Below are 13,438 nucleotides of genomic sequence, written 5' to 3'. Positions count from 1 at the left end.
ATTTATTAAAGTTGGTTTCTACCAATTATTTATTAAAATGAGTTCAACTAATTTTATTATTATCACTGGTATTAGTATTGATACTTTGATTATTTCTACAAATTATTTATTAGCCATCTTTCTGGGAAACTAAGAAGAGTGTGAATACTTATGAGAATCATGGTGACAGTAATAATACAACCATCATAGTACCTATTCTGTGGCAGACAGTGAGCAGGTGCTCTGGCCTTCCTTGACACCCTTATTAAAAAGTGCAGCCCACTTTTCCTCTGCTTTGTTTTTCTCCAGAACTGTCATCAACATCTGATAGACCATATGTTTAACTTATTATGTACTTATTGTACTAAAGGGAAGCACACAACATAAGTTTCATGAAGCCAGAGATCTTAGGGATTCTATCCCTTTTGCTTTGATTGTTGTGCCTGGAAACATTTTTGGCAGATAGTGGGCATTCAATAAATATTTGTGGGATGAATGAATAAGGAGTCCTGCTTAATTCTCATATAAATCATCCAAGATCAGTATTTTTATAGTTTCCTCATCGATGGGGAAACTGAGGCCTGAGAGTGAAGTACCCTTCATGAGGTCACCTAGCTAGCTGGTCACAGTGATGGAATGGAGAACTGAGCCAGGTCAAGTCCTTCCCCAGGCGCAGTATCAAGCCACTATCGAAGGAAATGGATAATGCCGAGTGACAGTGAAAGTGTTATGGCAACATCACTCGCTTTCCCTGCCTTGAGCTGATCCAGTCTCCTGTTCCTCTGCCTCTTTCTGCCAGCTGCCCTCCCATTCACAGCTCATCTTCTGCTTGCCCCCAGTCCAGATCTGAGACCTAAGAGAATCCTTCGCTCTGTAGTCCCTGGCAAGGACTGGTCTCCTGCGTCATTTGGGCGGCTCTGACCCTGTGAACAGGGTCACACAGAGGGATGTGTGGTTGCTTCCTCAGCAGATTTTCCTCTCAGGGAGGCCTCGCAGATCACTGAAGGGCCTTCAGGGACATTTTGTAATGCAGGAACCTTCAAGTAAATGATTATGTCATCTGGCCTGGGCAACGGGCCAGAGGAAAGCAGGAGCCATTTAAGCAGCTGAGCCCCATTATGGAGCAAGGTCCCACAGCTCAGTGCCTGGGAACCACTCAGAGCCCCTTCAGTGCTTTTCTGTGTGGCTCCAGCTCCTCTGAGGCCTCTGGAAAGGAAGATGGCCTTGCTTCACTTGGCACCATGAGGATGCCCCACCCAGGCTTCACCCTCCGGGGCTTCCACAGAAACAATTGGCAACATACCTAAGCTCTTCCATATGCCTTTCTCCACCTGCCAGCATCTGTTTCAAATGCAGTAGGTGTTCTTAGGCTTATCATAAAACACACAAGGATGCATGAGATGTTTTTAAGATTTTCTAAAAAGAGCTAAAACATAGGACTACTTTCATCTTTAGCTTTCCATTGGGCCTAATCTATACAGTGTAGCAACCAGAAGTTTATCACCTGGGAGGCAGCACTGCAGAGGCAAGTACCATTACTCATCACTGTGTGGCCTCAGGCAAGTCATTTAGCCTCCATTACTCATCACTGTGTGGCCTCAGGCAAGTCATTTAGCCTCATGTGCAAATGCGGTTAGGAATCCTTTCTGTGTGTCTAAAATGTGAGCTTCTGGGAACAAAAATCATGTCTTCTTTCCTTGAGGTCCCTATCACCCAGGACAAGGCTTAGCACATGTACTCTAGGCAAATAGACTTTGAGTTGGGTCAATGACTTCAGAGAGTTGTCCAGAGAATCAGTTTGGGCAATTGAGATAAAAGGGCTTCAGAGACCCAAAGGTGCTAGACAAGTCTGGAGGGTTAGTGCTGTAGCCCACAGAATGGAAAGGTCCAACCTACAAACTCATTTTTCAACATATGTTTGAAACTCACAGCACTTTTCTTTGCAGAAATAATGAGCTAAGATGCTAAGAATCCTGGCCAGCCAGCCCGCAAAGAGCTGTGTAACCTATGCTTTAGTGAAGGCATAGCCAACGTCATATGGTCATGTTTCTCTTGGAAAGTATCTTCAGATGTCTCACTTGAGAGCATATTTCTTCTCACTGCTCATGTCTTTCCTCTCTCTTTTATTCCATAAGTATCTATTGAGTTCCTATTATGTGCCAGTTACTATGTTAAATTCTGGTTACATACAATGCGAGTAAGACAGACATCATGCCTGCCTTCATGGGGTTTATAAGCCAGGTGAGAAAATAAACCTTGAAGAAGTCATGTTTAGCGTGATAAGTGATGTGAATTAGAAGAAGAGTAGTAACAGAGGCATCTAATAGGATTTCTGGAGACATCTAATAAGTAAGATCTTACCTAGTTTGAAGGATCAGAAACGGTGACTAGAAGTAAGTCATATTTGAATTGAGGTCCTCAGGATAAGTATTACCTAGTTAGACAAAGTGCGTTGGTCATGGAGGTCCAAAGTGGTGTAAGGAGAGGGCTCGGGGGGGAGGCAGGAGGCAGAGAGCACTAAGGGACTAAAACATGAGATGGCGAGGCTTACGCTTCTGGCGCTGACAAAGCAAAAGAAGAAATAAGGGTGGATGATCTTGAGAGTCAGGAGGACGGTGGACCCTTGGTTTTCCGGGAATTTAACCTTCTCCTAGCAGGGAGGCTGTCTGCATACAGCTGTTCCTCATGTTCGAGGCCCACAGGAGTGGGTAGTGGTGTCCAGGCGTTGCTTCATGTGGGATGAGGCCTCGGGGAAGGTTATAATCCGAGGAAACTGGTAGGTAGGGGTTGGGGACAACCCTGGTCCTGGAGTCACCTCACGTGAAATGCGCACCAGGAGTTGGAATGTTACTGGTCCTGGCTCAAGGTTTTGGGGACTGACCCAGTGACTGAGGTGTAGATAAGGCCTCAGGGTATAAAAAACAGGCAGTGCCTTCTCAGCTGCTTCTACAACACTATGCTATTTTACATAATAATTGCATGATAAGTACTTGTTAAATAAATGAAAAAGTTCATCTTATAATAGCAAAGATGCCTGGATGTATCCTCATTTATATAATCTAGGAAGGTCTTATTTTATAGCCATAAACTTATTTTCATAAAGTTCACTGTAGCTATAACATGGTATCTTTTTATCTATAGTTTATAAACTAAGACACAATACTAGAACCATAAAAAATAAGGGAAAATAAGATTTAATTTCTTTTTTAGAAGATAAAATGTAAGCTAACATATTGGCATGTTGAATATTATTAAATTCTATTTAATAAATTTTATTTTATCCATAAATTCTATTAAGTTCTGGAAAGCATTTATGTTGCTTTTTTGGATGTGAAAAACAGTTTCAACTTGTGTTTTGCTTTTCATTAAATCTTTACTACACTCATAAACTCTCCATTTGATGTGGATGGAGACTTAGTCCCATTCCATTACATGTCAGTGGAGGTATACACAGAGAACTTAAAACTTTACAGAGCGTAAGGAAGAACATGGCTAATGTAGATAGAAAAGACGCTGGAGTTGACAGCTAACAGAATTACCAAAATTGGGACACTTATGCCTCTTTTTTTTTTAATCCATAAAATTATATGAGTACAAGCTGACCAAATCACAGTGCTTCTAAGAGGCACAATACAACACCCGCTGTGACAAAGAGTTATAAAACCACACACTGAAAAACACAGAGCGGCAATGACCTAGCTGTGACTTTCCCTCGGCTCTTTACCTACCTGAGTCCTGAGCGGAGAAACCCTCATGTGTCAGTCCCATGTAGGCAGCCCTGGAAGGCAGGCAGACCAAATTCCTAAGGGTTCCCCTCCAAGAAAGGGAAGATTCGCTCCACTCAGTCCAGGCCAACCTGAGCAAACCCGAAGGCCAACATCCCAAATAATCCAATGCCTCAGAAAGATAATATTGTGGCTTCTTTGAAGAAGTAGTTTCTTTTATTCTTGCCACTATCATTAACTTAATGCATCTCCTTTTTAGACATATTTAACTCATGTCTTCTCGGTTCTCATTTTCTACTAATAAAAATCCCCAGGATTCTCTCTTGTGGTTTTGGTCTTTTAGAGTTTCAGGGCGGGTGGGGGTGGGGACTGGAGCTTCCCAAAAGGCCTGTGCTGCAGCTACGGAGCACCTGTGCCTGCTAAGCCCAGGGAGGCTGTGAAGCCTGTGTCACCCACACCTGAACCCCACAGAGCTATCTTTAGCCTCTGAAATGACGCAGAGAAAGGAGGCCAGAAGGACCTGGCACCAAGCCTGCTTGGGCTTCTGGGGCCACCTGGGGAACACTCTGGCTCTCTGTTTACCCTTGAGGTGAAAGGCGAGGTTGGCATCTGAATGGGAGGAGGCAGTTAGATAACCCCGGGGAGTCTGGGGAGCTCCCTTCTGGGCTTGGAGATAGGACTCGAGAAGTCTTCAGCAGTAACCAAAGCAACAGGGAATCACAGCCTTTGAATGGATCACAATCCTAGGCTTAATCACTCTCGGGATTTTGGTGAAGTATTCTGACACATCAGTTCTCTTGGGTGTTATTCTGACCCAATCAGCCAAGCCTTTGCTAATCTGAGCTCTCCCTTGCTCAAGGACTGGTGGTCAAAGCTGTATCAAGGGGCCTGTTTTGAGAGCAGAATCAGAAAGGAGGACCCTTCCTCAACCTTTATGCACAAACCACATTTAAGAACAAAAAGAGAACCCGTTCACAATCCTTGCACTTTTGCAATTTCATTATATGTTCTTTTAATGGAAAGGAAGTATCTACCAGTTAGAGGAATAAATAGATTCTTTCTCTGCAGCTGTCTCTCACAGCAAGCACAACATGGATGCAATTATTGATTTGTTTCAGATAACCTCCACTGAAGATGTGGTTCTCTACGACTGAGGAGAATATTAACCTTTCTGTATTTTCAAGATGAATCTATTGAGCTCCTCTTGGGAGATGATGAAAAGGGAAAAAAAGGGGGGGAGGCCAAAAAAAAAAAAAGAAAAGAAAAATGAGATTTTATCTCACTCCTGCTGAATCTCATAGGAGTATAATTTCATTCTGGAATATCACATATACCTTTCACCTAACTGGCACTGCATGAAGAGAACTTAACGCCCTTGTCCTCAGTACAAGAGTGTACACAGTGTTTCAGGTTAGGTTATTTTGAGGGTGAATGTCCATTTCAAGGTCACCAGAACACTAGCGACATTCATGGCTTCAGCTTCCACAGGCTTGAAACAACTTGCACTACCCCTTGATTTAGGAACAATTTGCCAGCCTTCCTGATCATTGCTCCACCTCCCTGTCACTGTTAATAAAGTGGGTGCTGATTATTTCAGGTAGGTGTACATCAAACTCTTTAGTACCTAATGCTCACTTTCTGTCACAGGTGGGCACAGATAACCATGTTCTTGGTGATCATGGACAAAGAACTGAACCGAACACACAGAGAGTTTATAGCAGAAAGAGAAAGAGAGCAAATGTATTAAGTGATAGTGCACTCCACAGATCATGGGAGCACGCCAGCTTGGAGCAGAGATTGAACTCTGGCTGGAGGGATTCTATTCTTATAAGGCAGAGATCTCCTAGCTAGCTCAGCGGGGTTTTATTATGCATGTACAAGTAGTTATATTACTTTTAGGCTACTGCTCATGGGTTCTACCATGATTTTCCTTGACTGGCCACCAGGGAAGGGGTCTCACAATGCTAATTTATTATAATGAAGCAGGGGTCATGTAACATCTCTGCAGGTGCAGTCATGATTCACCATGATTCAGCACTTTTCCAGAAAGCAGGGAAAACTGGTCCTAGAACAGGGTCTCTGTCCCATATCACTGTCCCTTGTCTTAGCCCCGGGGCACCTCCAGAGTTTCCTTCCTCCTGACTATCTCCTGCCTCATATCCATCTACTGCAAGAGAATGTTGACGTGTCTGTGTTATGATCTTTTGTCAGAGAGATTTTGAGGGCTTCAGGAGGGAGAGAGTTACTTTTGGCTGGGCTCTCAGATGGTTTCACGGTTTCATGGGAGAAGTGGCATTTGAAATGAGACTTAAAGGACAGAAACATTGAAGAGGAGTTGCTGGGGGAAGGGCCTAGGGGATGGAGACAGGGACCAATGCATTGGGAATGGGAACAGGGAGATGTGTTCAGAGAAAAGGAACAAAGTGGCTGGATACAGTGACATTTCTGAACCTTGGCTGCACGTTAGAATTACTACTGGGCTCCACTCCAGATCAAATGAATTGGAATGTTCTGCAGAGGGGCTCAAACCTCAGTGCTTTTATAAATCCCTCAGGATTATCTTGTGTGTGTACAGAGCTGAGAAACTGAACTATGCATAGAATATAGGAAGTGGCGTCGTTGGAGCTGTGCCAGACAAGTAGGTGGGTTAAGAACAATTTATGTCTTTAAAGCCATATGGCTTACTGCTTTCCTCACCACAGATAGTGTTATATGACATATTTTATATGCAAAAGGTATAAAATAAATCTTTAAAATTTTGTTTGGAGGAAAGAAAAGAAACATAAGAAATATCCAAACCTGCAGAGAATTTTTGGAAGAGTTTATTTGAGCAAAACTGATGATGATTGCTGGGAGGCAAGATCTCAAATACCCCAGAGAATGGTAGTTTGTGGTTTCTCTTATGCATTTGGAATTAAGGAGGAAATATAAGATGACATGAGGGTGAGAGAAAGCAAGGCAGGGGTTAGATCATAGGATGGTTAACAAGATTTTCTGTGCTCCCTTGGGGGTGGTTACCCCTTTGAGGGGTATTACTTCTGGCATTTCAAAGGTGTATTAACCTAGATGCACAAGAACAATAGACAGGTCTGTCTTCAAACCCTTCCACTAAAGAAGTTATAGGCCTGGGGCCTGACGACCCACCATAACCTGCCCTGTTAGGAGTTTATGATTTATTGTAACACCTTTTCTCATCCACAACATGTACTGTGTGCCCAGGCACTCTGCTTGGTGGTTTGTTTTGAGAATATTGCAAAACCGTTGAAATCATGAGAGACATATGAGGATGTCTGAAATCTACAGTTTTGAGAATTCACTGCTTTGGTAGGGCTCTGAGAAAAGTACACGCAAACTATTAAAAGGCAGTGAGTTGAAGAAAGAGGATTTTACAAGGTGGGTCCTCATGCGTTTCGAAGTCAGCTGTGAATTCACATCACAGATTTGCCACTTACTAGCTGTTGTAGACAAGATACAAATCCTCCTTGGGTCTCATGTTTTCATCCTTAAACCCACAGGTTTGCTCCGAGATTTGAGTAAAACACGTCTGTGGAGCACTTGGTGAGGAGCCTCACCTCGCAGGAATAACATTTTTTATAGAATGTACACATTTATTAAATTGCTCAAACATCATTCCTGAGTTCACACTAAATTTTGTTCTTCTAGTAGGAGGCATGCACGGTAATAGGTAGTTAAAGCTGGTTTGGGGGAGTCTTCTATCACTGCTACATGATGGGCAATTGGGACTATAGTTGCTGGAACTCATCAGTTGCTTTTACTTCAGATCTACAAATTTAAAATAAAATAAAAAATGCAGAATCCTCTTTCAGTACTTTGCAGGGACACAGCTCTGAACAAAAATAGCACATACATATATTTTTGCATGCTTTCTTTGGCTCGACCACTCATGAATTTCCTCCTGATTGTCAGTTTCCATGGCTATAAAGATTTTACGGAACTTTTGTTATACTCCTGTGGTCTATTTCCAGCTCCTTTGAAGGCTCAGCTTACACTAGGTGACCTCAGAAATATCTAGTTTCACTGCATTGTCCAGTCTGTGAAAACAGTGTCCCTTCTTATGGAATAAAACTAGGGGATGTTTCTGGCTTGAACCAAGGGAAGGAAAGGGTTGGGGAGGTCTTTGAAGGTGCCTGGAAGACTCTTGCACTATAAACTATTTTTAAATATGTTTGTTCTGTTATCTGAACCAGTTATTAACTGGCTGATAAGGTTTGAGGCAATAGAACTTTTTTAGATTAACCGTTTCTCCTTATTCAAAGTCACGAAGACCTTTTCAGAAGCAATATCCAAAAATTTAATTCATGTATGTGTGCTAATAGAATATGTTCTGACCTTTTCTGGGCCACCAAGAAAATAGTTTATCATGATATATGGAATCCTGATGAAACAAAATAGCCTTTATTTTCACAACTTAAGTTACTAAATGCATTAGTTTTTATTTCATTAAAAGAATTAAGACTTCAGCTTAGTAATAATGAAGTTAAGAAATTGAACCCTTGTCCCAGATTTGGGGGTAAATGGAAGCATGTGAGATGTCTCCACCTAGTGGACAAAATGGTGTAATCCTACTCCTTTCACCAATTATTACCAATGAAATGCCATAATAGCAGCAGCTTTAAGACATGGTGAAAATCGACTGGAGAAAAACACATTTTGGATGATTAATTGATCATCATAGCTGAAAAAAAAGATGTAAATTATAAAACTTATTTTATCTGTAACAAGGCAACAACTACGGGAATTTCTAATTGCATTTACAGTTTTTAATTATAGTAATTCCTCAGTGACCATACTACATTATTATTTATCATAGTATTTCACAAATATTTGTCCATTTGACTGTACAGTAGTCCCTCCCTATATCGCGGGTCACTTATCGCGGCCTCACTGTATGTTGGGGTTTTTTAAAATATTATATTTAATTATTTATTGAGGATTTTTTGCTTTATCGTGGGATATTGCGGTACTGTATACGTATGTTGTTAAAGCTACATAGGTTTAAGAGTGTAGAATAAATGTAAGGTTCCTACTTCGCAGGGGGGTCTAGAACGTAATACCCGCGATAAGTGAGAGACTACTGTATCTACACTGCATGTGAAGCTAGTTAGTTAAATAGCTGGATTTTAGATGGAGAAAATAAATGGCCTTGTAAGAGTAGCTTAGAAAAAAAAAGTTTCTGAGAATAGCAATGCTAATTATAAAATGGAAATTAAAAGACCTGAGTTCTTAACTATTATTAGATTTTAATAAAGAAGGTTCTATCCTACCTTGTTTTGATCTGTGTTAGACTTATTTATTGGGTTGGACAAAAAGTTCATTCAGTTTTTTCCATATAATGACTCTAGTGTGCTTAGTTGTCTTTAACTTCATGTGAACCAATTTTGTTAGATTGTATTGTGACAGCTGTCATATCTGTGTGCATTTAAAATATATGTATCAAAACTGGCGAACTTTTGTGCAGCCATTTTAATATTGAAGATGGAAGAAAATATGCAACATTTTTGGTGTATTATGATTTATTTTTTCAAGAAAGGTAAAAAAAACTTAACTGAATTGCAAAAAAAAAATGTGCAGTGTATGGAGAAGGTTCTGTGACAGATTGAACGTGTCAAAAGTGGTTTGCAAAGTTTCTTGGCACTACTGACATTTTGGTCAAATAATTCTTTGCTGTGGGGCTGTCTTATGCATTAGAAGATGTTTAGCAGCACCCTGGCCTCTACTCACAAGAAGCAAATAGCAGGAAATAGCCAACATACTCAAAATACCCAAATCAATAAAGTTATTGGTGAAAATTAAAAATGTGTCTTTTATTTTACAGAAAGACTAAACAAACTTTTTGGCCAACCCAATACAAATCAAATACTATAACTTCTCTGTGCCTCAGTTTTTCCATTTGCAAAATAAAGGTATTAATACTCACAAAAGGTTTACTGCTTGAATGATTATGTGCCTAGCACATTGATAGATACTGGACACACAATGATGAATGAAACACAGTCCCTGATATTAGAGAACACACCCTTTAGGGGAATACATAAAAAAATCCTTTCAAGATGAGACAGTAAGAATAGTAATATATCCCAGCACATAGAAGCATCAAGGAATAGTAGCTAGCTCAGCCTCAGAAGGAAGTGTAGTTATAGTCAAGGAAGGCTGCCTAGAGGAGGCCAAACCCTGGAGTAAGGATTAAAGGATGGATGAGAATTAGTAAGGAAGGAAGGAGGGTGGACACTGAGAGAACTCTCCAAGATAAGACCACCAAATATGCATTTGTAATAATTCATGAGCATTTGACAAAACCAGGGTATTTGGGGCTTTTTGTTTTATTTTATTTTATTTTATTTTTTGACTCTTAAAAGAATATGAATCCTTCTAAGTGCTCAGATTATGATCCCAAAAGGGAATCTGATCTTGCAAAGAGGGGCAGAAGGAGAAGCCCCAGAAGTGTCCTAAAGGGCCTGTCCTGGGCCGTCTGGCAGATTTGGCTTCCTTTTTGCTGGTTGACAGCTGGCATTTTAGGTGCAGCCTTCCAGACAGTGAATGTATTGCTTGGGTCTAATGTCAGACTGGCATGACTTCTTTAGTGGAGTACAGTTTTACTACATTTACCAAGTCAATCATGAAAAATGCCATATGGTTAATGCTGCCACGTCACACTCTAACCCAGAGGTGTTATCAATAGAACACTGACTTCTAGAAAAAGATTCCAAATTTGTTGTGGTTCTATCCATATCTTAATAGTCAACATCTGTCTTTTACTTTGAAGTTTTGTTTTTGCATTGGTAGTGGTAAGTGTTTGTTTTTGTTTGGTTTGGTTTGGTGGGTAACAGTAAAAAAAAAAAAGAAGAAGAAGAAGAAAGGAGAAGAAGGAGGAAGAGGAGAAGGAGAAGAGGAGGAAGAAGAGAAGGAGGAGAAGGAGAATTATTGATAATACAAAAATCATTACATTTTAAAACTAAGTATTTGGTCTGCAAGAAAATAAATGATTTATTTTTATATTTATTTCAACTCCTTACCTGTTTATTTCTGGCATCCAAAAGAACCAGTGTCTTCATAAACTTTAAGTGGCCTGTAAAGACTTAGTGAACCCTTAAATTAATTACAACTTTTGTCTTCGCAGATACAGGCTGGTTCCAAAGGTTCATTTTCCTGAGCAAATTCACGATGTTGTGCGTGCCACGAAGTATTTTCTGCAGCCGGAAGTCTTACAGAAGTATTCAGTTGACCCAGGCAGAATTGGCATTTCTGGTGACAGTGCCGGTGGGAATCTGGCCGCCGCCCTGGGCCAACAGGTAACAGACTGCTGTGAGGTAGCAGGAGGGTGCGGGATGATGTCCGGAAGAGCAAACGCACTGTCCACTACGCGTGGCAGAGGCTGAGCCAGGCTGGTCACTATCGGCCAAGTGATTTGGAGGGCTGAGCTTGGAGAGCTCTCAGAGGTCTTTCCAAAGCAGGAGACTGGTCACTGGAAGCCATGTCATCTCTGAGTCCTTGTAAAAGCTCCGAGGACAATCAATATGAGAAGAGGCCTAGCATTTTAGAGACCCCCTTGCTCCTCAGGGAAGGCATGGGAATTAAGTATTTCCTACTCCTCTTCTATGCTGGACTTCCAAAACGGGATATTTTTGCTTTAATCCAGTTGTTGTGATTGTTTCCTTAGAACTTTTGGCCAAATTAAAAAATTAAAAAGTGTTTCCCAATTTTTTTTTAATATGAAAATAAAATTAAATCGTTCTCTCACTTGAAATGTAATAATAAATCTGAGCTTTACCTGGTTAAATTCCTTGAAAACAAAATTTGAGGCAGATGTACACGCTCAAAGATACATACATTTTCTTCCTGTTATGGATTTGGCCAGAGAAACATTCTGAGCTGCCCTAAATTAAATGACAGCAGGCTGGAGGGTGGGAGGAAGAGGTAAGAGGTAATCAGTTAAAGAGCCTCGGGCTCCATCCAGAAGAAGACTGCTCACATTCCTGAATGGATGTTAAAACTCTGAATCAACTTCCAGGTGGCTATTTAAAAATAAAAGGCTGATCACCAGATACCGCCACATCCTGCTTATGCAGGAACTTTCCAGACTGTGGCCCACAGCCGATCCCAGAGTAGGAAGTATTTCTTCCTCAGGGACCATGCACCTAGCCCTGAACCTTCCCTGCTTCGCTGTTGCCACCCCTCCTTATCTACAGCCAGTGTCAGTTCTTTCAAACTGCTTACCGTACACCCCTCTTCCTCGAACCCATTGTATCAAGAGCCCTTTCAGCTCCAGGATGGTGGACAAGTTTGTCTTCTGCTTCCAGCCCTGCGACTGATGTTCAGACTGCAGGTCCCGGGACCTGGTCCTTTTTCTGGCCAGCACAAGACTCCATAACCCTTTCCTTCCAGAAAAGCTTTTGGCTGCATAGTTTTTCATTTAACGTGTCAAATAACTGAAGAATAGCATCTCTGTCTTACCCCTGGCTGGTTTGGCTCAGTGGATTGAGCGTTGGCCTGCGAGCTAAGTGTCGCTGGTTCGATCTTCCAGTCAGGGCACATCAGAGAAGGAAAACTCTGACTCCAAAAAACCTCCGCTGCCTTGCGGCATACCTCTTCAGGGGAAAGGCTAAGGGAGTAAACCCCGACAGAAAATCCGGAGCCGAAGTCCCTAAGGCGGTTTGACGTTGTAGTCAACACCGGCAACTCCTGCGGCGCACCTGAAGCCAAGCTGTATTGACTCCGTCTTTCCCTTGGACCCTTCAGCTGCGAAGAGAGGGGGGGGGGTGTGCTGCATGGGCAACAGCAGACCCTCCATATCACCCTGCCCAGGATCTGTAGCTTCAGCTTCACTGGAGAGGACACTCCAGCGTCATCACAAGATGTCGATTCAACACGGGAGGAGACAGATACCGTGTCACTCCCGAGTCGGACTGCACAGCCATTCTCGGCGGTGCAGATAGACTCTTAAGAAGCTACACCATCGTCTCTTGAGACGGAGTAGCACCTGCCTTTTTATTTGTGGTGTACTTTGGTTTCTTCCCCTCTTGCTATAATTAAGAACTTCATTCTCCACTCGGCATTGGCAAGTTTGCTTCCCATGTGTCCAGATGCAGTAAGAAGTCAGTCCTGGCTCACTGGGGAGGCTTTACAACCACACAGAAGAACTGGGAAGGAATCTAGGCCCCCTGGGCAGCTGCAGGGCTATGGGCAAATCCCTTAATTAACTTCTCTGAGCTTCAGGAAAATGAGGATAATGTCATCTGGTTGCAGGGCTGTTGCCAGGACTTACTTAGTGAGATGATGTATACACAATGCTTGGCACATATCAGTAGTACTATTTACTGAACATTTCCTCACTTTTACAGAGCAAGTACATCTTCCCTGGGGACGGGGCTCATTGTGAAACAAAATTGTAAGGCTACAGTTACCTTGAAGGTTATTTGTTGCATACAGTGAGCTAGTTAGCTGTCTTATAAAGTTACATAAAATTAAATCAACCATTTGAGACACTAGAATTACGAAAGGAGGCAATGCATTCATATTTGTGGGAGGCATGTGGGAACTGAGATCTGCTGAGATCGGGGTTCCTTCCCATTCCTGTTTTGACTTCAATCTAGGGCACGTGCTCATTAGGCAGAGCGGTGGGTACATCGCCGGTACTATGTATGTACAATCTCACTCTCTCACCAAGCACGGAGACTGAGCACCCATCAGAGGAGGTGCCCGGAGGCCCTACTAAA

General features: G+C 42.0%; 1 protein-coding gene across 1 annotated transcript in view; it reads left to right on the top strand.

Moving 5' to 3' along the window:
* Positions 1–13,438, top strand: part of NCEH1 (neutral cholesterol ester hydrolase 1) — a 64,304-nt gene that overhangs the window by 46,695 nt on the left and 4,171 nt on the right. Inside the window, exon 4 of the mRNA XM_090273997.1 lies at positions 10,843–11,014. Within this exon, the coding sequence (XP_090130123.1) occupies positions 10,843–11,014 (172 nt within the window). The remainder of the gene's footprint in view (positions 1–10,842; positions 11,015–13,438) is intronic.

This window comes from Furipterus horrens, unplaced genomic scaffold, assembly GCF_987537825.1.
Source record: "Furipterus horrens unplaced genomic scaffold, mFurHor1.1.pri manual_scaffold_1, whole genome shotgun sequence".
In the NCBI taxonomy this organism is placed as follows: Eukaryota; Metazoa; Chordata; class Mammalia; order Chiroptera; family Furipteridae; genus Furipterus; species Furipterus horrens.
The sequence above is the reverse complement of the archived record's forward strand: the minus strand, read 5'-3'. Positions and strand labels throughout refer to the sequence as shown.